The sequence below is a fragment of the Neltuma alba genome, unplaced genomic scaffold (assembly GCF_004799145.2).
Source record: "Neltuma alba isolate B1F8T4 unplaced genomic scaffold, ASM479914v2 tig00013563_pilon, whole genome shotgun sequence".
Classification (NCBI taxonomy): Eukaryota; Viridiplantae; Streptophyta; class Magnoliopsida; order Fabales; family Fabaceae; genus Neltuma; species Neltuma alba.
In genome coordinates this window covers 23,592-49,674 of record NW_021637765.1, presented here as the reverse complement: position 1 = coordinate 49,674, position 26,083 = coordinate 23,592, and the positions used below count along the sequence as shown (strand labels likewise).

The 26,083-nt window shown below is 37.1% G+C and overlaps 3 protein-coding genes and 1 non-coding gene across 12 annotated transcripts; 1 reads left to right on the top strand and 3 right to left on the bottom strand.

The window, feature by feature from the left end:
* The first annotated feature begins 278 nt into the window (after positions 1-278).
* On the top strand, positions 279-8,500 carry LOC114738230 (uncharacterized). Of its 4 annotated transcripts, XM_028926266.1 has the most exons (5): positions 279-289; positions 1,102-1,428; positions 1,806-2,666; positions 3,339-4,472; positions 5,372-8,500. In XM_028926266.1, the coding sequence occupies exons 2-5, from the start codon at positions 1,266-1,268 to the stop codon at positions 8,278-8,280; spliced, it is 5,067 nt and encodes a 1,688-aa protein (XP_028782099.1). In that variant the 5' UTR covers positions 279-289; positions 1,102-1,265; the 3' UTR covers positions 8,281-8,500. The 4 variants fall into 4 exon arrangements, with proteins under 4 accessions (XP_028782099.1, XP_028782101.1, XP_028782100.1 ...); XM_028926268.1 differs by lacking the exon at positions 279-289 and having other exon boundaries at positions 700-1,428; positions 1,820-2,666; XM_028926267.1 differs by lacking the exon at positions 279-289 and having other exon boundaries at positions 701-1,428; positions 3,342-4,472.
* A 171-nt stretch (positions 8,501-8,671) lies between these two features.
* On the bottom strand, positions 8,672-16,592 carry LOC114738233 (RNA pseudouridine synthase 5). 6 transcript variants are annotated; one of them, XM_028926270.1, is made up of 16 exons: positions 16,057-16,576; positions 15,851-15,976; positions 15,377-15,629; positions 15,085-15,142; positions 14,294-14,321; positions 14,156-14,202; positions 13,985-14,075; positions 13,341-13,506; positions 12,912-12,999; positions 12,474-12,549; positions 11,825-11,900; positions 11,516-11,583; positions 10,997-11,066; positions 10,148-10,226; positions 9,494-9,587; positions 8,672-8,999 (listed from the first exon to the last, which is right to left on the bottom strand). In XM_028926270.1, exons 3-16 carry the CDS (start codon positions 15,483-15,485, stop codon positions 8,901-8,903), a joined length of 1,149 nt encoding a protein of 382 aa, XP_028782103.1. In that variant the 5' UTR covers positions 15,486-15,629; positions 15,851-15,976; positions 16,057-16,576; the 3' UTR covers positions 8,672-8,900. The 6 variants fall into 6 exon arrangements, 5 of the variants coding, with proteins under 5 accessions (XP_028782103.1, XP_028782102.1, XP_028782105.1 ...); XM_028926269.1 differs by having other exon boundaries at positions 15,851-16,576; XR_003739511.1 differs by lacking the exon at positions 8,672-8,999 and adding an exon at positions 11,157-11,326 and having other exon boundaries at positions 9,535-9,587; positions 15,851-16,592.
* Positions 16,593-18,484: 1,892 nt separating this feature from the next.
* Positions 18,485-18,679, bottom strand: LOC114738240 (U2 spliceosomal RNA). The gene has a single exon (XR_003739513.1). It is a non-coding gene; the product is annotated as a U2 spliceosomal RNA (small nuclear RNA).
* A 1,526-nt stretch (positions 18,680-20,205) lies between these two features.
* Positions 20,206-23,471, bottom strand: LOC114738239 (uncharacterized). The gene is made up of 4 exons (XM_028926277.1): positions 23,331-23,471; positions 21,873-22,013; positions 21,284-21,577; positions 20,206-21,115 (listed from the first exon to the last, which is right to left on the bottom strand). The coding sequence occupies exons 2-4, from the start codon at positions 21,987-21,989 to the stop codon at positions 20,444-20,446; spliced, it is 1,083 nt and encodes a 360-aa protein (XP_028782110.1). The 5' UTR covers positions 21,990-22,013; positions 23,331-23,471; the 3' UTR covers positions 20,206-20,443.
* Between the last annotated feature and the right edge of the window lie 2,612 nt (positions 23,472-26,083).

Below are 26,083 nucleotides of genomic sequence, written 5' to 3'. Positions count from 1 at the left end.
CATGTCATCATTTTAGATTATGCTTTTCCGGGATTTTATACATTCTAATTCCAATAAGAAATAATTTTTCCCTATAGACTGGCTAAAAATGATTATATGTAATATTAATTCTGATCATATATACAATATACATACTAAAATTTATCATAAATTATACCATTTATGACTATAATTTAGAATTATGTATAATAAACTTTTTTGAAAAAAAATAATTCTATTACCTGATTAATAAACGCGGGACAAAAATTATAATTTTAAAAAAACTCACCCTTGAAGTAATAAAATGGTGGTAAAAGGGTTAATTTTATTACTTACAAATGATCTCACGCTAGAGTCAAACAAACAGGGCCGATTGATGAGAGAACGCCACGTAAGGACAGCCCGCCAATTCAATTCACAGGCCCACTCCCGTAAATATCGGCCCAGCCATGGGCCATTCTCATCTATGTCCTCATTACCCAAGTAAAAAAAAGTGAATCGACCCAGAAAAATACATAAAAAAGAAAAAGTAAAAGATACGCCATGGGATAAAAAAGTTTTTTTAATAAACAAAATAAAAAAAGAAATAAAAGATAAATTGCCGGATTCCAAACGAGAACTCAAATATAGTTCGTAATCAGCGTTCAGGTCCGTTGCTGGTATCTCTCTTTTCTCTCCAGGCTCCCTTTTGTCCCTTATCGTCTCACGTTCTCACTTTCTCGACCATACGCAGGTTTTCCACCAGCCAGGAAAGAGATAGAAAGCAGGAGAAAATTTATAGAGAGATGCAGAGAAGGCCGGGGGCAGGGATTCTATGAAGTGGAGACTCTAGCCTTCAAGATAAACAAGAGGGGGGATGAAGAATCCATGGCTTGGGCGCTATTTATTGGCTTCGTTGTCGATCTGAACCGCTGCCTTTGAAGTTATTCGCTTTTTTATGAAACCTTAAGGACTCTTGCTTTGGTTTTGAAGTTTTTGACTATACCGGGAGGCAAAGATTGGTGCGGCGCAGTTTGTATTGGTTGCCCCATACGGTTTCCTCTTCGATCTGGGGCGGGGGGCCTAGCAAATCACCGTTTTATCAGCTGCGAACTTATTCGTGGCTGGCCTTTGAAACCCTAGATTTGTTACTGTGCTGTTAAATTTGGTGTATGTGGTGCCGCCTGTACGATCTGGCCTGTGGGATTGTATGAATTGCACTTAGGAGCGCTTTTACTTGATTTTATTCTTGTGTGGTGCTGTGCTACGGTTTTTCCGTGGCTGCCCCTGCTATTGGGTTGTTTTTCATGCCGCCTGAACCACTGCCGTGGGACCGGAAGGACTTCTTCAAGGAGAGGAAGCACGAGAGGTCTGAATCGCTGGGCTCTGTGGCGCGATGGAGAGACTCTTCTCATCATGGTTCCCGAGAGTTCAGTCGTTGGGGATCGGCCGATTTCCGCAGACCGCCAGGTGATTTGTTATCTTGTGTCTTTTATGTCCTGATGATGTCTAGGTTGCAAATTCTTGGTTATTCAGCCTATAAGGAGCTGGAGCTTCTGCTCGAGGCTAATTCATCTCTTTTTCATTTTAATTTTCTCAAGTTTGTTTTTTTCTTTAATTGATTGATTATGTCTTATGCTCTGGATCCATTGTCGTATGTTTGCGTTGGTATGTTGACGATCTGAGTCGCTTGTTTTAACAAAATACTTTCGCGAAGTGCAAATCTTCCCTTCCCACCTTTAAAAGATTTTTCTGCCATTCTTTTCTTTTTTGTGAACAAAAATATATACTTTGCTTGTGTTGATGTCTTCTATTTTTCCCTGTTTTTGTTTACAAATTTTCTGAAGGTCATGGTAAGCAGGGAAGTTGGCACCTGTTTTCCGAAGATTCTGGGCATGGATATGCACAATCTCGGTCCAGTGAAAAGATGCTGGAAGAAGAGAACTGTCGTCCATCCGTTTCCCGAGGAGATGGAAAATATGGTAGAAACAGTAGGGAAAATAGAGGATCCTTTAGCCAGAGAGATTGGAGAGGACATTCATGGGAGGCCAGCAACGGCTCTCCAAATTTGTCCAGGAGGCCATCGGATGTGACTATTGACCAGAGGTCAGCTGATGACATGCTAACATATCCTTCTCACCATCATTCCGATTTTGTAAATACTTGGGATCAGCATCATATGAAAGACCAGCACGATAAGATGGGTGGTGTCAACGGGTTGGGTAACGCACAGAGATTGGATAGAGAGCATTCTCTTGGTTCAATTGACTGGAAGCCTCTTAAATGGACCCGTTCTGGAAGCTTGTCTTCACGAGGCTCAGGTTTTAGCCACACAAGTAGCTCAAGGAGTGGAGGGGCAGATTCCAATGAAGCTAAATCTGAATTGCATCCAAAAATTGCAACTCCTATTGAATCCCATTCAGGGGATGGGGCTGCATGTGCGACATCTTCTGCACCCTCTGAAGATATGATATCCAGGAAGAAGCCTCGGTTGAATTGGGGTGAGGGACTTGCAAAGTATGAGAAAAAGAAAATTGAGGAACCTGATGCGAGTGCAAGCAAGGATGGGCCTGTCTTGTCTACTAGTAATATTGAACCCTCTAATTTTCTTGGTTCAAATTTACTAGATAAAAGCCCAAAAGTTACAGGTTTTTCAGATTGTGCATCTCCAGCCACTCCATCTTCTGTTGCCTGCAGTTCCTCCCCAGGTTTGTACTTCCCTTGATCCTGACTTTGGTGTGTTCCTTTTCTTTAACCCTTCAGTGGAAGTGATGCATGATGATGGTGAAATGATTATTCTTAATAATAAAACATGAGAATTTGACTTTGCTTACTATTACCAGTCAATTACCATCTATGTCCTTGGGGTGTTTATCAAGCTATGTCATCATACAGAAGTGTAATGCCTCTTCCTGTGATGTCTGCTTACACATTCCTATGCCTGTTCTACTCCACATATGGTCCACACGTGTGGTCAAATATACGATCCTTTTAAGTTGAATGAGTTATATTAGCAGGGCTTTTAATATCTCTATGCAATCATTGGCTTTGTTCTTCTGTCTTCATTGGAAGTGGATTGCAGTGTTGTTAGGATTGTTGCTATCTTTTCTTTTATGCTCATGAAGTTTATTCCTTTAACCTGTTGCTGTTTACTGTTTAGCCAAAAGTATGATACAGACGGTTTTATTTGCTTTTTGTGCTTCTTGTTTGTTAAATGCTTCATTTTATTTCATCTCCCCAGTTACTTCAAGAAGTTATATGCTTCCCTGAGATTAGAGGAACTCTATTATATTTCATCCTTTGAGTAGCAGAAGTGTAATATAGTTCCGTCAGTCTGGCAAGTTTACTAGTTATTAATCAAAGTAAATTTCGCAATTCAGCAGGTGTGGAGGATAAATTGTATGGAAAAGCCGTGAATAGCGACAATGATATTAGTAATTTGAATGGCTTATTGGACCCCGGGCCTCAGAATCATCTACAGACGTTCTCTTTGAATTTAGAGAAGTTGGATATTGATTCCCTTAGTAGTTTGGGTTCTTCACTTATTGGGTTGCTACAATCTGATGACCCAAGTTCTGTGGATCCTAGCGCAGCAAATTCCACTGCAATGAATAAGTTGCTGATATGGAAAGCTGACCTTTCGAAGGTATTGGAGGTTACTGAAGCTGAAATAGATTTACTAGAAAGTGAGTTGAAGTCACTGAAATCTGAATCTGGAAATAGCTGTCGTCCTGCAGCATTGGGCTCCTCAGTGGTGGCAAACAACACAAAGTCTTGTGAAGAACAAGTTAGAGGCTATGATAAGGTCTCCAGGCCTGAGCCATTGCAGGTTTGTTCTTCTGCTGATCCTGATGTTGAGAAGATTTCCCTTTCAACTAAAGTGAATAATATTCATGAAAATGGCAAGGAGGAAGATATTGATAGTCCTGGAACGGCAACTTCTAAATTTGTGGAGCCTCAACCTCTTATGCAAACTGTCTCTTCATGTGATATAGGCGGAAATGATAATTGCTCTGGAGGCTTTGATGCCATTCAATCTGCAAGCAGTAGATGCTTAGTCCCTTGTTCCACTAGTGAGCGAGCTATGGAGATAAAAGATGACATGGGTGCTGCTCCTGGTGCAAGTGCTTGCTCTAGATCTGAGGATATATTGTGTAATGCAATTATTTCTTCTAATAAAGAATATGCAAACAGAGTGTGTGAAGAATTTGCTCAGTTATTGCCAAAAGATTGTTTTAAGATTGGTAACATAAGAGCTATCACTGATTCATGCTCTTCAGCTGCCGCTGTTAGAGAAAAATTTGTAGAGAGAAAGCGGTTAGCAAGGATTAAGGAGCGAGTAATAACCCTAAAGTTTAAAGCCTTGCATCATCAATGGAAAGAAGATATGCGATTACTGTCTGTACGAAAATGCCGCCCAAAATCTCAAAAGAAACTTGAAGCGGGCATTCGAACTACTAATAATGGTTTTCAAAAGAATCGGTCCTCCATTCGTTCTCGGATATCCTACCCTGGTATGAATCTTTCTTCATCATGTCTGTTTGCCAAATGTGTTCCAATTGTCTGTCTCTTGTTTATCTCAACTGTCTAGAATATTCTACTTATTCCATATGGCAATGGTTGCTTTCTTGAGGTGAAAAAGCAGAATTTGTAGTTTTTTTAACTGCAGGTTGGGTTTTATTCGCATATACGGTGCATTTGTGATGATTTTGATGCCTATTATCTTGTGTGCATGCATTGATTAGAAAACAATTGTATTGTTGATGATTTGTGAACGATGTGGCTTCCAATACTTTCAGTATGTTATATTGATATCCATACTTATGTTATTGTTAACCAATGTTTGTGTTAGCCTTGTTGGATGGTTGATATGGTAGCTGTATTTTCAATGTTAGCAGGCCACGTAGGTCTGGCTTGTAGTTGAATTTTTCAATATTGTAGAGATTAATGCGTGTGATGCTGCATTGGGTGTTAGGCTACTGGCCATGGTGCTTGCGATAGTAGCATTCTTTTTCAGTTTTATTTAGCATTTCTATGGCCTGATTTCCATGACACTGTTGGTAACTGGAGCTCCGATTTTTATCAGACTAGACTGAATTTATGTCAACGTTAATCATCGGCAGAAAACACAGCAAGTTCTTACTCTTCATGGAAACATTTTTAATTTGTTAGTAGGATCACAGGTGTTCTCATTGATTTGGAGAAGCAGTGCGAGTTTTAAATGTATATATTTTAGGTTATTAAACAAATATTTACCTTGCTGATTTTAGGATTGCCTGCAATTATTGCTGGCACCTAAAGTTTTGGGGTAGGTTCATTTGAGGCGATTTATAAACAAGTATTTAGCTCGCTGATCTTAGGATTGCCTGCAATTATATTTCATTTGGGTGGTGATAAATGTATTTTTGTGCAGGAAATAATTTAAGCCTTGTTCCAACATCTGAGATAAATAATTTTGCAAGCAAACTTCTCTCTGATCCCCAAGTTAAAGTTTACCGGAGCGCCTTGAAGATGCCAGCATTAATTTTGGATGAGAAGGAGAAGATGATATTGAGGTTTCCGTGTAGTAATGGGTTGGTTGAAGATCCTTTGGCGTATGAGAAAGAGAGGGCGATGATCAACCCTTGGACATCCGAAGAGAGAGAGATTTTCATGGAGAAATTTGCTGCTTTTGGGAAAGACTTCCGGAAAATTTCTTCTTTTCTTGATCACAAGACAACTGCTGACTGTGTTGAGTTCTATTACAAAAATCATAAATCTGAGTGTTTTGACAAAATTAAGAAGGATGTTAGAAAGCTAGGGAAGTCATATTTGACCAACACTGACTTAGTAGCATCAGGAAAGAAATGGAATCGAGAAATAAATGCTGCTTCACTTGAGATTTTGAGTGCAGCTTCAGTGATAGCGGGCCATGCAGACAGAATAAATGGTAATAAGAAATTGCGTTCAGGAAGTTCTCTTTTAGGGGGCTATGGTAATGTGAAAAGATCTAAGGTTGAGGATAGTCTCCTAGAGATGTCAAACAGTTTTGATGCTCTTAGGGACGAGAGAGAGGTAGTTGCGGCTGATGTTTTGGCTGGTATAAGTGGTTCTATATCATCTGAGGCTATGAGTTCCTGCATAACAAGTTCTGTTGATCCTGTAGAGGGTAGCAGGGACAGGAGTTTGAAAATAAACCTTGGGAAAAAGCAGTTGTTGACACCTGATGTTATTCAGAGTGGTGATGATGATTCCTGTTCAGACGAGAGCTGCGAGGAGATGGATCCTGCTGATTGGACTGATGAGGAGAGGTCAGCTTTTCTTCAGGCTGTGTCATCTTATGGAAAGGACTTTGCTAAGATCTCACGGTGTGTAGGTTCAAGGTCCCAAGATCAGTGTAAAGTATTCTTCAGCAAGGCTAGGAAATGTCTTGGATTGGATCTTATGCGGCCCAAGTCTATAAATGCAGGATACCCAGCGAATGATGATGCAAATGGTGGTGGGAGTGATACAGATGATGCATGTGTTGTAGAGACAGGTTCGGCAATTGGCCCTGATAGGTCAGGCACTAAAACTGATGAGGACCAGCCAGTGTCTCTCATGAATACATGCTCTGATGAATTTAATTCGGTTGAAGTCAGGGTTTTGTCAACTGATTTGAATAAATCAAATAATATTGGGGCAGAAGGGGTTCAAGATGGTGATGGTGTGGATGATATGGTTTCTGATGCTTGTGAAATGGATGAAAAGCCTAAACTGTGCTATGATGATGGTGGGGATGTCTTGTACAGTTCTGACAAGTCTGCTGCTGCCAGTGGCCGGACATCTATGAATATGTTAGTTAGTGATGAAGGAAATAAATTGGAGGGTGCAGTTACAGAGTCAGTACCATGCCAATCTAATTCTGTTGTTGAGGCTAAAGTGGTTTCTGAGATCTCTTCTGGGGGTTTTGGAAAGGATTTAACAGGGCAGAAACAATCACTGCCTCCGTGTCTTGATGATAGGAATAATAAATGTGAAGCAGTTGCTGATGTAGCTGAATCAGGAAGCTCAGTTCGAGGTACAAGTACAATGGTGAATGCTTCACCCTTAACTGCAGGCGCTTCTCGTACAGGCTTGAATCTTGAAGTTGAAAATAAACATCAAGTGTCTCTTGGAGAGCCCTGTATATCAGCATTGCCGCGGGGGAATTTTCAGTCCAATGCAAAATTATTGTTGCAAGATGCTGTCGCTGTTGCTGTTCAAGGAGAACAAAAAGCTGTTCAAGATCAACTACCTTCTGCGTCTAATTTTCAGGGAAGTATAGACGTGCACCGTCAAAATTCCACAAGCAAAGATGGGAAACGTGTTCATATTCCCAGCTGTTTATTGGACCGTGTTGAGCCTAGTAGCATCCTGCAGCGCTTTTCCTTGCCCATTAAACAAGAAGTGAGGGGTGATGTTAGTTGCAGCAGTTCGGCGTCTGAATTGACACACACATCCCAAAAGATTGAACAAGCCTGTAATCGTTACAAATCAGAGTTGTGCCATTCAGCAGATTCTGAAGTGACATCCAGAAATGGTGATGTGAAGTTGTTTGGGAAGATATTAACCAATCCTTCATCCAATCAAAAATCTAATTTGAATTCCAAGGGACGTGAGGAAACTGGTACCCGTCAGCCAAAGACGAGTAGCAAGTCTTCTACCCTGAAATTCAATGGCCACTGCCATCAAAATCCTGATGGAAATTCAACAATTTTGAAGTTTGATTGTGGTGATTACAACATAGGCCTTGAAAATGTTCCCATGAGGAGTTATGGTTATTGGGATGGGAATAAAATACAGACTGGCATTCCATCATTGCCTGATTCTGCCATCTTGCTTGCAAAATATCCTGCTGCCTTTAATAATTATGCTACCTCGTCAGCTAAACTGGAGCAACAGTCATTGCACACATTTACCAAGAGTAATGAACAGCAGCTGAATAGCTCTGCGTTTACAACTCGAGAAATCAATAGCAGCAATGGTGTGATTGATTATCAGATGTTTAGAAGTAGGGATGCCCCGAAAGTGCAGCCATTTATGGTAGACATGAAAAACCGCCAAGAAGTATACTCTGAGGTGCAGAGACGAAATGGTTTTGAAGCAATAGCAAATTTACAGCAGCAAGGGAGAGGAATGGTTGGATTGAATGGTGTAGGGAGGCCGGGGATTCGGGTGGGAGGATCACACAGTGGCGTCTCAGATATTGTGGCAGCCATCAAAATGCATTATTCCAATTCTGACCAGTATGGTGGTCATAATGGAAGTATCATGAGGGAAGACGAATCATGGGGAGGAAAGAAAGGGGACTTAAGCAGGTAGTAGATGTGTTCAGCGGCAAATGTTTTCTTTTGCCGCGATCTGTATTATATTTTTGTTATTGAACAATACAGTGATAGGTCGATTTGACAGGTTCCCAAGCCTGTCTTTTTGATAAATTATTTAGGTTCTTGTAATATGGCAGCAACTTTGTTTTCCCCCCTTTTTGGATCATCATTCTGATCATCATCTAGCTAGTTGGTTGCCTGGCTGATTGTTTCAATTTCTGACGATCTTTGTTGGAGTGGTCTCGTGTGACTTGCGTCACTTGTCAAGGAGTGCAGGCTTTCTGCACCTGTTCTAAAAGCAATACCTGGCTTATCACCAGCACTTACGTGCTATATAAATTGTGCACTAATAAAGGTGCTTTGGCCTATTCTGCTACTTTCTAAGATTTTCCTCAAATTGTTATTGCTTAAATGTTTTGAGCGTATCGTGCATTAATAGGCGGACCAAACTTTTTGTCAGTGCCAACTTTTTCGAACAATCACGTATCACCCCATTTTTGAAAGAGCATACCTATTACTAACATCTGGCGGGCTTCGAATGTAACCTTGTAAATTGTGACGATTCATACATAGTCAATCGTATAAGCCCATTGAAAGTTTTTATCTCAACAGTTTTCAAACTGCCAGAGTTTCACTACTTGGGTTCCATTTAACGCTGATGGCCTCTGCCTGTGTCTGGAGGATCGGCGGAACGGGTGCAATGATCTCAATAAGCTGCAGATTACATAAGCATACGAATACAGATAAATATGGAGGATCGTGAGTAAGCATGTGAGGATGCAGAGCAGCAAAACCACCAAATGAGCTATTGCTAGTTTTTAAATAGAAAAATTGACAGAAAACTCTAGTTAACAAGTCTTACTAGGTTTCCCTGATCCGGACCTCCTGCCCATTCCCCCCCCCCCCCCCAAAAAAAAAAAGCTGCACCTGAAGAACAAATTAAAACCGTCAGATTTTAACGGTCCTTATATGGTCACCCTCCCATTGATGAACTCCCTGCCTGACTTTACCGGTTGTCCTAGAGGTTTTTAAAATGTCTTTCGGGACTTGAGCCCCGTTTTAGACCCAAAAAAATTGAGTCAAGTCTACCTAATGAAGCCATGCAGCAAAACGGCATAAAAGCAACTAAAACAATCCTTGCATCCGTTACTAAATGGCTAGTCATGGGATCACTGAATTTGAGATCACGATTAAAAGTAATATTATACCTCATTTGTTTTGGGATGGGAAATGACCAGCTGATGTGCGTGCAGATGGTAACCACAGTCTCCAGGAACAGGCTGAGTAGGTTTTTGGTAACCCCTATATAATACACAGCAATAGAACACAATTCAAATTAACTTTCTGTAATTCTTGAATAATCAAACAGACGGAACTGAGGAAATAATCCAAATTCGTCCACCATATGTCACTGCTTAACTTGAGGGTTACGTGACAGTTACAAAGATACCATAAAATTGCTATTGTTGATCATGTCAACCAAGTAGTTAGGTTCCAGCACTTATTTCCTGTAAAGGGTCTGTCCTTTCCATAATTTGCATATATCTTTTAGAATCACATGCAAAGGAAACTTTTGGCCCCTGAAACTTCTATAGGGGCATGCAGAGTCTTCCAATTAGCAATGGCTGTTTTCTATTTTAAAAGCAAAGAAAATAGAGTCCTTAAATATGCTTGTTAAAAGGCCAGAAGTCAAGAATCAGGAAAGCACATGCATTAATTCCACAAACTTGTAGGGGCTCTGTCATGTTCTCCAGTTACTTTGTACACAATATATAGCAAAGATCATTGCAGGAGAGAATTTGAAATAATGTGTGACTACAAGATCGAATGACTCACTGAAGTGTCCCATAATGAGTCCTTACCCATCTTCAGCAAATATCTCATCGGGAACATTGTAGTCAAAGCAATTAGGCTGCCCACCAACTGCATATAGCGGATCGCCTGGTAAGAGACAAGCTAATGTTTAAGCTTTTCCGAAATCAAGATTCATTCCAACAATTATTCCTAAATAGGCGCATCACAATTAATCAGCAGTAGCAGAGACTAAACGCGAGATCCCAAAATGAAATGATTTAAGAATTCCTGGGAAGGCAAGTTAACTGATCCGTGATTGAGGTTTGCCTATATGATTTATGCTGAGAATGCAAATGGACAACGCGGAGCTTCTATTAGAGAAGCAGTTGGAGTTAGCAATAACGTAAATTGGTTTATTTGCTGATCTACGACACAAAAATGCAAATATTGACATGTAAAATGAAAATGGCAAAGCGGAAAATAAGGATAAAGCTCAAGATACTGGAAACCAGATGATATGGATTATGGACACCTTTTTTTTTTTGGTCAGCAATTGAGCGCACCGTTTACACAAGCATTATTACAATATCTGATGAGTCCAGGTTGATGGAGACACGAGCAAGATGTCCCCATAGCATACGGCCTGGATCTAATTTCACTATAATAAAACATGGAAATAGGAATGTGCCTCGGAAACTTAGGCCTACGAAGGACAGCGATTTATATCCATGACAGAAAAGGAAGTCTCCTTGGCTTGTAATATGACGTGAGCTTGCAAAATTCAACAACTTTTTCATGGGAAGAGTGATTCGTTCTCCGACTAGACTAGTGTATCTTCCAATAACAAGACTCGGAAAATTTCACTTGAATACTTTTCACATGAAGCAACATAAATAACTCGTCAATTCAATGCTTACCTACTAGAGGATGCCCTATGAAAGACAGATGAATGCGGATTTGGTGTGGCCTTCCAGATTGTATCCGAACCTGTTAGACAACCCAATCCAAGAAAATTATAATATAACCAGCACAATTTAAATGCATGCAAGCCACAAATATTTACTTTGTTCAGGATACCTAGGTAGACCTTCTGTCAATCCACATGCATATGACATATTGAACTTCTTTATTACCCACACCCACACCCAGCGGTAATGTTTATCAGCCATCACCTCAGACTCTTGATGCCACATAATTATGATTAAAGATACCGAGGTGCAAATGCGCTCAGCAATATGCTTGCTTTGCTGTATATGATAAAATACAATATTAAAATGATCATATTTTTTTTTCATAAATTTTTAAAATAAATAAGAATCATTGTACGTTCATTTTTTTCTCATGATATTGCATGTTCCCCAGAACCTGAGTCTACGGAGTTAGAAATTAGATACAGGAGCATATAACTATATATAATCATATAAATTCAGCCACACCTGGACCAATGTGCAGTTTCCTTGTATATTTCTTTCTAGCACATCCACTACACTGAGAGCTGGTTTTCCTGTCTCAATGAGAAGAACAGAACATAAGATGATGAAAAGCTAATTAAACGATAGAAAAGGAAATGTCAAAATAATGTGAAGAAATTTGTTGGCATATGATGAAATAGCAAATATTATGACAAAGGCATGTAACGGTAGCTCAATAAAGATTATGGTTTATTAAGTAAACATCTGGCTGAAGTAACAAAGGACCATGATCTTATGCAAATTATGGTTTTGAAAGAAGCATTAACAACCAACCTGACGGAGAAGCAACGTACAGCCCTTTAGCAACACCAGGATATTTTATTGTTCCAATTGGCTGCTTGATAATCACCTATAGAGTGAAAAAATCAGTACGTTGTGAAAGTTACGTTTCCTTTAATAAGTGAAAGCTATGTATTTTAAACATCGTAGTTCTAGCAAGTCAGTTTAGAGAAAAAAGGGGAAAAAGCAGAAAGGATCCTATATAAAAAGGAACAAACAACTGAATCTCCCAATTGGCTGAAAAGGAAAAACTTTATTGCCCTTTTGATTCGACATACATGGGAGAACTAAATAGACTCAGTCTATTTAATACAATCTCGAGCAACAATCAGAACAAAAATAAATGATGAAGAAGGACGTTACAAAAATACAGAGTTAGTTTTATGGAACTTCACCTAATACCTCTAAATAACCGGAGTAACTACATAAGCTACTGGAGCTTTAAATCTAATTTATAGAAGAGAACGACTTCCTGTGGTGTAACAAGTCTCGCAATCACTTGAATAAACAATTACTGACTTCCAGACCCTTTAAATCTCATTTAATCTCATTTTGCTTTTTCTTTAATCCCTTTTTTAAGAGGGGTATTATTAGAAATCCCTGAACAATCAAATACCCTTGTCAAACTTATACAGGAAATTACCTTATCATTGTCAACGATCCCACTTACAAGGGCCCGATAAATCTTTGCAATTTTCCCAATCTCCTTGTTGGAATCTCTGTTATTGGAAACAAGAGAATACGATAAGTGAAAAGAGGTGACAATCTTTTTTTTTTTTTTTTTTTTAATGCAATCATGGTCTTAAGTAACAGCATGGTACAAACTAAATAACCAGCAACCACTTCTCAGACAAGTGATAGCGGTAGTGAATGGTGATCTCCTTCCAACCAAGCATAACAAACCAACGGTCTCTTTTGAAACCCCTAAACAACTCAGGAAGTTATCAATGATATATGGCCAGATATATCACAAAGGCATCGATACACACACACACATATTTATTTTAAAACTTCAAATGCAAACTTTTTGAGCTGATACATCTTTATTTTAATGCAGAAAGAATAAGCAGATGCAACAAACCTGTTTCCCTCAATATGAGATGTTCCATCGGCAAAATATGATGCAAGTCGAGCTTTAGCTAGCTTTGTCTTTGCACATAGTAAAATTCCTGAGATACAATCAATCAATCTTGAAAAGAGTGAAGAATTGCCAACCTGGTTAAAATGTTAGCTAGGGTCTAGAAAAACTATTTAGTCAGTCATACTTACGTAGTGTCTCAGGGAATGACTTAGAAAATACTATTTCCACTTCCATTTAAACTATCAATTAAGAAATTAGTGAAGGGTTTCAAACTCCTCACAAGTGGCGTCCATATCTTACACTGATTTGTACATGATCTAAGCAGTGAAGTTATCTCTCAAAAAACTCATGCTCGTAACATTTCTGAATTGCAGTACATCAAATTCAAACTTAACTCTTATAAATATTAGCATGGGTATTCAGTTTAACCTGAAGTTCCCCTACCCAACCGATGTACTGGAATAGGGTGAGACCCCTGGCATGCCACATATGTTCCCTGATTGTTTGCTTGCCACCGGAGCTGTGTTAAAACTGTCCTTTGTTGGAAAAGACCTCCAGGTAGAACTTGCAGGCCAGAAGGCTTATTCAGAGCAATCTGAATGCATATCAACTTGTTCATATCAAATTGAATAGACATATCCCAGTTGATGACCAAAACTAATTAAAAATAATCTATTAGTTTGCTACTTGAAACAATCTATTTTAGCTCGGAGGAACAGGAAAATATTCTGAATGATTTATGCTCCTTTTGGTAAATTAAAATATCAAATGCCTCGACACAATAGGTATTAGAGCATAGAAAATCCTCGATAACATATTTGGCATGACATTTGAAGGTTTTTTACCCCCTTTTGGCCATAAAAAGCTTTCAAATCTAGAATCAAAAGTCAGAGAAAGCAGAAAATTTCAGAACGTGAGGTCTCCTTTGTTTTGTAGTGAATAAAAAAAACAGCAAAACGGTAGCATCCTATGTCTCTAGGCACAGTGTAAATCAAAAAATGCCAGAGCAATTAACGAACAAGAAGAGACTGACATGATAACGCATTATAGTGACAAAAATAAAGAAAAATTACCAAGTCATCATCTTCATGCAAAACTTCAATCATGTATGGTGCATTAGGTTCCTTCCATGGAAGCCTATGATAGACTAACTCTGAGCCAACTCTAACATAAATAAAAAGAAAAAATTAGACATGTTATGGAAGTGAGGATCTACCTACAATAATAGATTTGCATCAAATAACCTGAGGACTGTGTTGGGATCTGTAACAACTTTTCCATCTACTGTTATCTGCAGACAACATGCTAATGAGGATTAGACTGAGCTGTAGAGACAATTCATTCCGTATAGCCTACTAATTCAGATTCCTTGACGACCAGACCTGCTCACTCTGAAAACGCTGCAACCAACTGCTAAAATGTCAGTACGATATTTTTATTGGGAAAAAGGGCGGGGAGAAGATCAATACTGAAATACTGAGTATTTTTGGGTAACAAAGAACGTTCTATAAGAGAATAATTTTACAAAGAGCCTAGGAGAATTAAAATACAAGAGGTTCAGGAGCCTTCGTAAAACCAAAAGAAACTTTAAGTCTGAGAAATGACCAAAAATTCAAATTATACACAGATATTCCCACAGAACTAAACAGACGTGTGCAGGAAGAAACACTATTCTACCCCAAAAACGATACTGGAAGAAACCGTTGGGTAGAAATCATATTGCAGCTCAGCCGTTGGCAAGAATTAATTAGCTCTTCTGTGGTATTAAGGATCAGCTTATAGTTACCATTTTCTCTTGGATTTAGGAGAAGATCTGAATAATCTTAAGCACGTTCATCGGTGATGATCTATTTCTGCTTATGAAAAGAAATGCAGTGACTCGTTTTCGGCTAGCTTGACTAGCACTTTCAAACGCCGTTTGAGTGAAGGAAGGTTAGCATACATATCAGAAGCTACTGAAACTCATTCTCCTTTTAGTGATTCTCAAGGAAGCATATTCAATTACTTCTTTTTTTTTCAGAAGAGGGGAAAAAGTAGCTTTTGATGACATTAACCGTGCCCAACTTACTTTATTTTCCTTCGTTCCTAAGCAGGGCCAAGACCCAAAAATAAACAAAGTTAATCATAATAGTTATAAATTTTGATGAAGTCTGAGTGGTTCCAGGTAGCTTACCCTTGCAAGGGAGCTGAACTCTTGTACTTGCTCGAGTAGAACTCCAACAATGTCAAGCCTGAAATTATTGGAGTATGATTAGTAAGTGAACTGATACATGCTTCTGTAAGCATTATCCACACCAAACAAGAAATTGGAGGGAAAAAGGAGGTCTCGTTTGGCTGCGCCGGCAATGCAGGGAGACGGGTGGGAAAGTAGGGAAAAAGAAAGTGCAAAAATAATTCCGATTAAATTTTCCTTCTTTAAACTCGGCTGAAAACTTGTAGCATAGAATTAAGAAGCAAGTAAGCACCAGAATCGGAGGGTCGCACGATGTCGTTGTAAAAGAGACCGTCGTTGAATTCCGGCCAAGGATATCCGAACTTCTGAATATCACGGGGCAGTGAAGAGCTCGCTGCCATCGAGCGATTTCGACAAGTTTCAAATTGGATCGAAACAATCAAAGCAGCGAAGCAGTGCAACGATGCAACGAAATTGTGATGATGACAATGGTAAATTAGGGCTGATATCGGTGCCAATTTCTTCTTCAGTAAGAAAATTTAGTCCTGTTTGCCGGAAAAATAATCCCATCAAACAAGATAAATAACTTTTTTCAAAGTAGGATGATAGCTTTTTTTTATGTTTGAATATTTTGATGATGCTTTTGATTATTAAATTGAGTTATCACAGATTCTTATTTAAACTTGGATTAAGATGGCATTCTAAAATATTTTTACAGGTGCTTTGTAATTTCACTCCTCATATATTAAAAATAGATCAATTTTACCTTTTTACTAACGCCATCACAAACACAACCGCCGTTAGAATCGCGCCCTCTTCCTCTTGGCCTCTGCAGCATCTCTTTCCTCCTCACCTGAACGCTACCTCTCATCCAATCGCTTTGCGAAGGTGGCTGGCCAAAAGTATTGTGAGCGCCACAATCATCGTCGTCAAAACCGTTCAAGAAATTCTGTGGAAACTGGAAGTACCCACACCAGCCACTATGGAAGGCGGAGGCTCGTGGTCAGGCTCTGCACCATTGAAAAACGGTTGATTTTGCGCCTCCTAGAATGTCGCTTGCGAGATTTTGTTCACGCGTTGCAGAATATAACTTCTCTTTCGATCCCTTCAATAACAAGGTTTTATTATTTGAATCGCCTGATAAATTAGAAACAAGATTTTCAAGAGGAAAAAACCAGTTGCTCTTTCTTGCTAGAAGTAATCCTCATAAAGATTCAATGAGATTTTAGTAGTGTTTTCCACTTTCATGTGAACTGGACGGAGTTCACGTCCTCACTTTTCCTTCTTTCAGTTGTGCGGTAGATCAGTAAGACGATTTCAATAGCAACTTCAAAACAAATTGTATGTTAAATACATTTCCTAATTTCTTCAGTTGAATAGCCATAAAAGGTATAAATTAGTGTACACAGAACGCCACCAAATAGATACGAGCATCAGTAACAAAGCAAATGAATAAATCATATCAGAAAAATAAATTTGGTTTCAGTAATTTCTCAGAGAGGGAGGGGAAACAAGGAAGTATCTGGTCTAGGGGAGGAGGAAAGAGATGTCCCAGAGGCTAAGAAAGAGGAAGACGGGATGGTTCTAACGGAGATTGTGATAGTATACTATAACGAAAAGGAAAATTACGCAGAGGTTCCCAAAAAAAAAAAGACTTTATTTATTAAGGTCTCACGGAATGTCAAAATTATTAATAGGTCTCAACAGACCTTAGAGTATTATCAACAGACCTTAGAGTATTATATTGTAATTGTAAAATGATATCACTATCCCTCAGATTCCTAATTCATGTTTTTTTGACCATTGTGATTAACAATCTCAGTAGCGACTATTAACAACCTAAAAAGAAGGTGTTAACAACTTAAGCAGTATCTGTTGACAACTTATTTTATATGATTACATAACCTTGACATAAAAGTAAATTATAACCAAATAGTATAATACAATAACTTTAATACTGAAATGAGAAGCTTTTCGAAACCATTAACAACTTTAATTAAATCCAATAGAATTATAACAAAATTTTAATACAGAGATCCATTGACAACATCAACAGTGAGTATTAATAACCCAAGGAGAGCTATTGACAACCTAGGTAGTGTCTGTTAACAAATGACTTTATAGGATAATATAACCTCTACATAAAATCAAATTATAACTAAATAGTATAACGTAACAACTACATGAGATCAACTTTAATACTATTTAGTTATAATTTAGTTAGTCATAATTGTTAAAGGTTATATTATCCTATAAAGTCAGTTATTAGTAGACACTGTCTAGGTTGTAAATAGCTTTTCTTGGATTATTAATACTCACTGTTGAGGTTGTCAATGGATCTTTATATTAAAATTTTGTTATAATCCTATTGGATTTAATTAAAGTTTTGAATGGTTTCAAAAAGCTTCTTATTTCAGTGTTAAAGTTATTGTATTATACTATTTGATAATAATTTACTCTTATGTGGAGGTTATATGATCCTATAAAATAAGTTGTCAACGGATATTATTTAGGTTGTCAACACGTTCTCATTAGATTATTAATAGTCATTGCTGAGGTTATTAATCGTAATGTCATTTTACAATTAGAATATAATATTTTAAAGTCCTTTAGGACTTGTGAGTAATTTTGATATTTTATGAGATCTTAAATGAATAAAATATCTTTTTTAGTTGATTTAAAAGGGTAAAATTGCGCACCGGCCAAGCTTGTTTTACTTAGTACATAATTTATTCTTTAAAACAAATTGTAAAACGTGCTAGGTTTTCTCTTGAATGAATGACAAATATTTTTCTTCCTTGCCAACGAACAACAGATACTTAAAAAAACTTTAATTACTCATTAGTCGTTAGGCCTGTGCCTTTGTGCTTGGCACATTTTGATATGCATATTATGAAAAAAATTTATTCGTCAATTTTGACAAATACAAAATAAAAATGAGATTTTAAAAATAAATATTTACTATCAGTGTGAAAGTTAAGAATTATTTTTATATCTTCCTTGCATTTTTTCCTCATCTACATAATGATTTTATTTAGATTCATGAGAGAATTAATTCAGATTTGTGTGATTGATAACTGTTATCGTAAAAGACCTAAAATAATTATATGGCCAAATTAAATATTAATTATTAATAAAAAATAATCATTAATTAGTAGTATTAATTATTAAAAACTAATTTTAAAAAAATTAAATAAATAAAATAATTTAATCACTTGTAATAAATATTTATGATCTTTTCTAAATCATTTAAAATCAAATTAAAATTATCAGCCATCTAAAACAGGGTGATAAACAATTTTAATTTGCCACTACATACCGCGTTAAACTTTCATCATAATAATTGCATCCCATCCATACCTGTATAATCATTAGAGGAAAGCATTTAATACTGGCATTGGTAGGGTGCGCCAGGCCCGAGCCGTAGTGCAACGCTCGGGCGACGCTTGAGAACCCCAATAGCAAGCTATTGTATTGGGCCACCCCAATAAAAAATTAATTTAATATCATGTGGGCCGATGGCCCACGTATCAGATATTAAACTGATAAGAACAGATACTACACTTGATCTTAGCCAAAAGGCCGAGAAAGGTATGAGGTTTTCGATCTACAAGCGCGTCATTTTATAGGCTTGTCTTGGCTATCCGTTGTGACTTTACATGGTGTGGGACTTCCATCATGGCCATGGCAAAAATATTTCTTCTTTATGGTTTTATATTACAGTTAGTTAATGGCTTCTCTCTCTGATAACTGACGATTGGTATCTTGGTAGATTTATTGGCAAATAGAAAGTGTTCGTCGAGTCGAGGAAAGTGGAAACTACATAAATTCACCGTATTTCACTCGTGTTTATTGTCATCACTTGAGTGATGCTTTTAAATGTGGGTGCATTTATAGTTAATCCCTGGGGATTGAGGGTGGATGATTAAAAGCGATTCCATGAAAATCATTCATAGTGTTGAAGAGGCACCTCGTTTCAGCTCGCGATAAAGGCTCTGTTTGGCAGAACATTAGAAATCATTTATAAGTACGTTTTACATAAGTCGAGATAAAACTCTTCTCATATACTTATCTCGTATTATGTAAATCATGATTGAAAAGTTACTTATAAGCTACTCCAAACGGGACTCAAAGTTCGTCAAGGCTATCGCATGTAATGATCAAAATTCTTTTCACAATCCATGTGTTAGTCCAGAGTGGATTGAATGAATGCATTATGCATGACATTGACCATATGATTAGCAAAACGTCGTAGCCATAGAGGTGTTTAAGGCCGGCCCGTCCTGGTTGACCCGTTTCGGTCCTGGTCTTATTGGGACGGGACAGATCCGTCTTGAAATTTTTCGGGACGGGACAAAAAAGGGACCGGGACGGGACAGGACACAGGATGGGGTCGTCCCGTCCCGGTTCTTTTTTTTTTTTTTAATTTTTTATCCTATTTATATCATATCATTTTTTTAATATTTTTTTTAAGATTTGAGACTATTGTATGGAACTATAGATATATTTATTTAGAGTTTTTATATTTGTTAATGATTTGAGATTATTGATGATTAGAATTTTTAGCAAGTTTTTATTGTGTTAAAAGCTTTTGTTTAGAATTTTTAATTACTATTATATGTAATATTTTGAGCTTTTGTTTAGAAGTGTCCAAACAAATAAAAAAAAATTTTTATAAGGTTTAAGCCCAAAAAAATATAATTAAAAAATCATATTTTTTAAAAATTTAAAAAAATTTAAAAAAATAAAAAAATAAAAATTTTTTTGGGACGTCCCGATCCCGTCCCGTCTCGATCGGGACCGGGACACGGGACAGATTTTCTGTCCCGTTACTGTTTATCGGGACGGAACCAGGACTGGCCTGTCCCAGTCCCGACCCGTCCCGTGAACAGGCCTAGTCAGCCATGTACCGAACATTCCGGACAAGTCTGAAAATTAGTGGAGCTGTAGGTAAGAGTAGTTGAACCACGCATCTTACGCGTTTGAACGAACATGTTCCAACGTTGAGTAAGTCAAACCTCTTTGATATGAACGGATATTATGCTGTAGGAAAACAGCGATGTATAGTAACATTATTTTTCAGCAATAAACAGACACAGAAAAATGGCTTGACAGAGCATATTAAGCCAAACATTGCAATCTTTATATGGCACTAATTTATTTCTGTTGAACAATTGAAGCGTTTTTGAAATAGAGTATTTAATAATAGAAGGAAAGGATACAGCCTCAATGGGAAAACGTATGTTTTTATTTTCTCATTTACCTAGAGGCAAACAAGGTGAAAATGGATCAATACAAAGATAATAATTCAAAACACACTCTGCAAACAGAAGCGATTGCACAGATAGCAAACTAATCATCAGCAAAACACATCTGTTGATGAAGGTCCGGCCAGCTGAAGAGTAGCTGCATTCCAGTTCGCAGTATCACTGCAATGTCTCTCTTTCGGTTTAATCACTTGTAACTGAGCTGAGCCGACGGAGGTTTCTGTACTCATAGAGATATCAGTGGCTTCTGTGCCCGCAGAAATATCAGAAGTTTCTGTTAGAGCCAATTTTTTTGCAGTCAAAGCCTTTAGCCTGTACCGCTCGGCCCGAGATCCAATTACTTGACCTAAAACTGATGCAGCAATGGTAAAAGCCATGGCTGATTTAGGCATCAGAATGGACTTCCTTAGCATCGCTATGAATGGAACAGCTGCATGGACAGCAGCAAACCATGATGGTGAAAATTTCTTGGTGTGTTCTCTCCAAATTCCCAGGGGAACATTAGCTGCCATTCCCAACATCCCAATCACGAGAACTTTTGTGGGTAGTGACTGAGGCCGAAGGTTCTTTGCAAGTGCAGTCCGTGCCAGAGCTGCCCGGGCTGCAACTACTGCGGGTGGGCACTTGAATTTCATGCCAGCAGGGGGCTGAAGAACCTTTGCAACAAGTGGAAGGACATTGCTAACAGCTCGGTATGACTTTGCAATAGGGCAGTTACCCGTTTGCAGCCACTCATCGCTCATTGCCTCATGCTTTGAGCTATCCTGAGATACCAATTTGACATGCATCAGGGACAATGAAAAATATAATCTGAATCATGATATGAAGATCTACCAAACATGATATTTATAATGTTAGAGCCTTTATTTGAAGATTTTCCTACAGAAGATGGTTTAGAAAGCGGATAAGACAGCAGGACAAATGTGTTATACCCGTGAAGAAGGTTCTTTTTTTGAAGATTTGGATTTTCTTTTCTGATTGTTCCACTTCTCAGAAAATGAATCAAAACTAAAAGGCCATCCCAATCCAAAAGATGATAGACTGATAGTTGCTGCCTTTGCTGCTAAGGGATTGAACTGGGATGTAGGAGGCTTGGGCTGTCCTTTCTCTGAAAGCTGAAAAGAACTTTCAGATAAGGGAACCACACCATCACTACCGTGGAAAAGCCTAAATGCCAGATCAAAATTGGGACCATCTTCAAAAATTGGACCTTTAGTCCCCCGAACCTGCATAAGAGAAAGAGAAATATTTGTCAGTGTCAGCCCCTCAATTATTATTGTCTCTAACGGGAGGAGATAAATGGTCTGAAAGCATATTTAGGCAACATATTTGAGAGTTAATTTCCAAAAATAGTATAAATACACTAGGGATCAAGGAAATGGGAACTGTGTTTCCTGGAACAGCAGCTCTAGTTACCAGTACACAATAATGGCCTAAATTGTCAGATAGGTCTTAGAGACCAAAGATGGTTATTATTCTCAACAAACATGCTAGCTAGATGAGAGCAAATGAAAAACTTACAGGCATTGGAAAAGCCAATGATGAAGAGAATGAGAAGTTAGTAGGCTCATTGATGTTCCTCAGGAATGGACATCTAATAATGGAATCCTCATTTATATCTCTGGAGAAGAAATCCATTGTTTTGTTGTAGATTTAGCAGATCTGCACATGGCAATGCATAATCAAGAAACTTATTCACTGAAGTAGAGATAATAAGTTTAAACAAAATAATTTATGAATGTCAATATGAAAGCCAGCATTTTACATGCTCATCAGCAAGAGGGGTATTTCTATCTTTCAAAAGCAAGTTATATTCAAGTCTTTGCTTTGGATCAAAGATTTTAATACCTGCGTAACTAATTAAATGGTAAATATCAACTTATCGACACACAAATATTATAATGACGCATGTTATTTATGCTAGTTGAATTGAATAAATGTCAAGACACCATTGCTAGTTGATTTATTAACATACATCAATAAATTTAACTTCAACAAAAAGCCAGCTCAATAATGACTTACCCACCTTCGAACCTAACTGATCATTGAGCAAGGAAACAAAACAATTCAAATATTGAATACAATGAAGGTATTCATCACATTGACGAATAAGGAAATTTTCATGAAGCACAGAAGCTGACTAAAGTGTATAACCAAATTACGGAATTGAAACGTACAGCCCGTTGTTTCTAGTGTTTCTCGCCAATCAGCAATTAGAAACTGATTAAACTTCTTTTTGTGCGAATTTAGCAAAAAAATCCTCAAATACAAACAGTTGAGGGCTAATTGAAACCAATTCTCATAACTTTTACAAATCCAGACAAATGAAATCTCAAAATAAGGAAAGCTCCATGCCAGTATTCAAAACCCAATTGCAAACCCATCTGATCACGCATATCTAAAATTTTAGAATCTTAATTCTCTTCCATTTTTCAGATGATTTCTAAGGTATACAGAAAACGCTCTAACCCTGTCATGAGATGACCATAACACTTAATCATCAAGGTCGTACTAAATAAGCAAATTGATTATTCGTTCCTATTTCCAAACTGCAATAAACCACGACCCTTGAGGTTAAATTAATGCTAGTCTTTCACTTCCCCAAAAGTCAACCCAAGGCCGAATTAGAACGAGCTTTCTGAACCCAACCTCCCAAAATTTTTTTTTTTTATAAAAAAAACACAACAAAAAAGCATAACTTCAATTCCCACAAGGATTTCTATATGCATTGACAAAAGAGAAAATCAGATCCCAAAAATTGTGAACTTCTTGACAATAGTAGCTCCAGAAAAATCAAGATCAGTTGAAATGAGGATCACATCACAGTACAACGGCCAATCACACATCAAAATCGGTATCAAACAATCAACCCAGAATTCCCATCGCAGAAACGAAAACCTAACAGAAGGAACAACAACAACAACAAACAATTGGAGGAAAAAGTCAGCAACCCAGAAATCAGAAACCGCAGATATGTACCTGTCGGAGGTTAAAAGAGCCACACGCCCAGAGAGCGCGAAGAAACCAAGGAAAATGGGAGAGAGAGGGAAAAAAGGCAAAAGAAGCAAGGAATGATACCGCGGTAGGTGGGATGGGAAGGAAAAAGAATAGAGATGCTACAGCAACATGAAGAAAGAAGAAATGCGTTTCTTTTATTTAACTCACTTTTGGTTGCTGGAACGTGGCCGTGGAGAGAGAGAGATGGAGAGAAGGTCAATGTTGGCTGTGGTATGCACACGCCAAATTGGACCTACTGCTCAACGTGGTGGTATTTTGAAGTCACCAATGGCATGAATTTTGATGATTCCGTTTGGAATTTAATTATCGCTATCATTTAATGTCTCTTCGTTTCCAATGGAAGCCCTTCCTACCGCTTTGGTTGGTCAAAAATCATCCCCAGCTCAATAATATATGATTTTTGACCTTTATGCGACGGGAATGATTTTTATTTTCATCCTTGTTTTGGTCAAATATTGAGTTTAATTTATAGGTCTGTGCGATTATTCATATGGTCTAGAAGCTCAATATGTTTCCGGCCAAAAAGAAGAAGAAGAAGAAGAAGCTCAGTGTGGTTTTTTCCATAAATTATAGAATATATTAAACATAATTTGGTATTAATAATTAGAAAATGTTCCATTATTCACCCGTCATTGCCCACGTTTTTTTCAAGATTAATGACGTTTTATTTAATATTTATCTACCCTGTTTTTTAAGAATCCTTTGAATAGTTATCCACGATTTTTTGTGGAAAACTTTTACATTTTATATAATATATATTTAAATTATTTTAATGATATAGTACCTCCGGTTTTAATATAAGGTTTTATTTAACTTTTATTTTGGTTCTAAATATAAGACCTTAATTCACTTTATCTCTTATATTTATACATTTTTTTCAAGATAATCCTTTTAACAATGGTAGTTCTAGTCAATACACTTGATTAGCAAGAATATTTTAGAAAAGACAACACCTATTTATTACAAATAACTAACTTAACTTCTTTCTTTAATTTCCTCAAATCAGTCAACTAGCTTTTATAATTAGTAGTACATCTCAAATTATTTAAAAACTTAATTTCATGTTGGCACAAAATGCGTCTGCAAGGTGTGCTAAAGTCTCAATGTGATTTGACTTCTACCAAATAAGTTTTCTCGAATGCTAAGATGCAAATTAGTATATAAAAAGAAATACAAAGGCATTGTTCAATGCACGAAATGAAATTGGATTGGGGTCAATGGCTAATTACAAAGGAAACCAAACAGCCCAAATAATAATGATGTGCGTTAACAATGGGAAGTAGAAAATGACTCAATAAATGAAGTAAATACTCCGATGAAAAAGAATATGTTGTGATCATCCCCATATTTGATGTCTTCAATTCGTGGCGATACTAAATACTCGTCCAGTAATGAGTCTTACATTTAGAACCGGATAATTTAGTAGATACTCACCAATATTTCCCAATCTTTGACGGTAACTCAAACTAGCAGTAAGTATTATACGTTTGTTGCCACGTGAAATACGTCAGTTTCACTGTTTTGTGGGATTGACAATTCGAGCATGCACGCTGTTCTTTATTTTTAGGCATATTTTTGGACTCAAACTATTTTTGATCCTCACAATTTAATACCAAGTTAAAAATATTGTTATAAATCCACTAAAAAAAATCATATTATTGTAATGAAATGGAAAAATGACAACAACAAAAATAACTTATTAAATTTCAAAAGGACAAATAAATTATACTGATTATTCTTGTAATGATTTTGATTACTCTTGTAATAGTTTTGATATATTAAAATCTGTCAAAATCACTTATTTATTATTATTTTTTAAATTCAACAAGTACTTTTTTTTTGTTATTTTCCCTTATAAAAATCACATTTTTGAAATAAAGATGTTTGTATGTATATGTATATCTCAAAATAAAAGATAAATCAAGTGTGTGTTTAGTTTTTCTTCAAATGTTAATTTTTTTTCCCCAACAGTGGAACAGCTTGATATAATGGCATGACAAGATACTTACTTTTCAAGCGTTATTATGACGTGAATTGTGAACTATCCTGCAAAACCATGCTTATACGATTTAGTGACGTAAATTCTAAATTTTCTTTATATAAAATTTCGGTTAGTAATACAATTATTTTGACGTAATAAAATATTCCATTTTTTTTTAAATCCAAGAGAATATCGCCGTAACCCTTATGACATAAATCTGGACTTAAAATGTGTCAAAAGTGCAAAATAATCAACTTTGCCCTTCTAGAACAAGGCTATCAAAATAAAGCAATATACACAGCATCATCCCATCTAAATAATTATCCTAAAATCTCATATGACTCGAAATCAAAATTAATATCACCAAAATCATTAATATGTTAATATAAAATATAGGGATGAACTCTGACTCCATCCGAATGAAATGCTTAGTTGACTCCTTAACCTTGATGGGAAAATGGCTTATTCAATAACTCGTGCATAGGGGTAAGCAACTCAAGATCTCTTTTACAAATCACAGAGGACATTATGCATTTGTCAAATTCAGTATATTAAAATGACAATAACAAGATGCAGAAAGGGAGGGGTATAGGAGATGCAACTGGCTCGTGATAAACACGGGATAATAAAAAATGCATTTTCCCACAGCTGGATCCCACTACCAGAACAAGGAAAAAAATCATAATTAAATTTTCAATCAAAATGATTTGAGATCTAACCATGTCAGCACGCG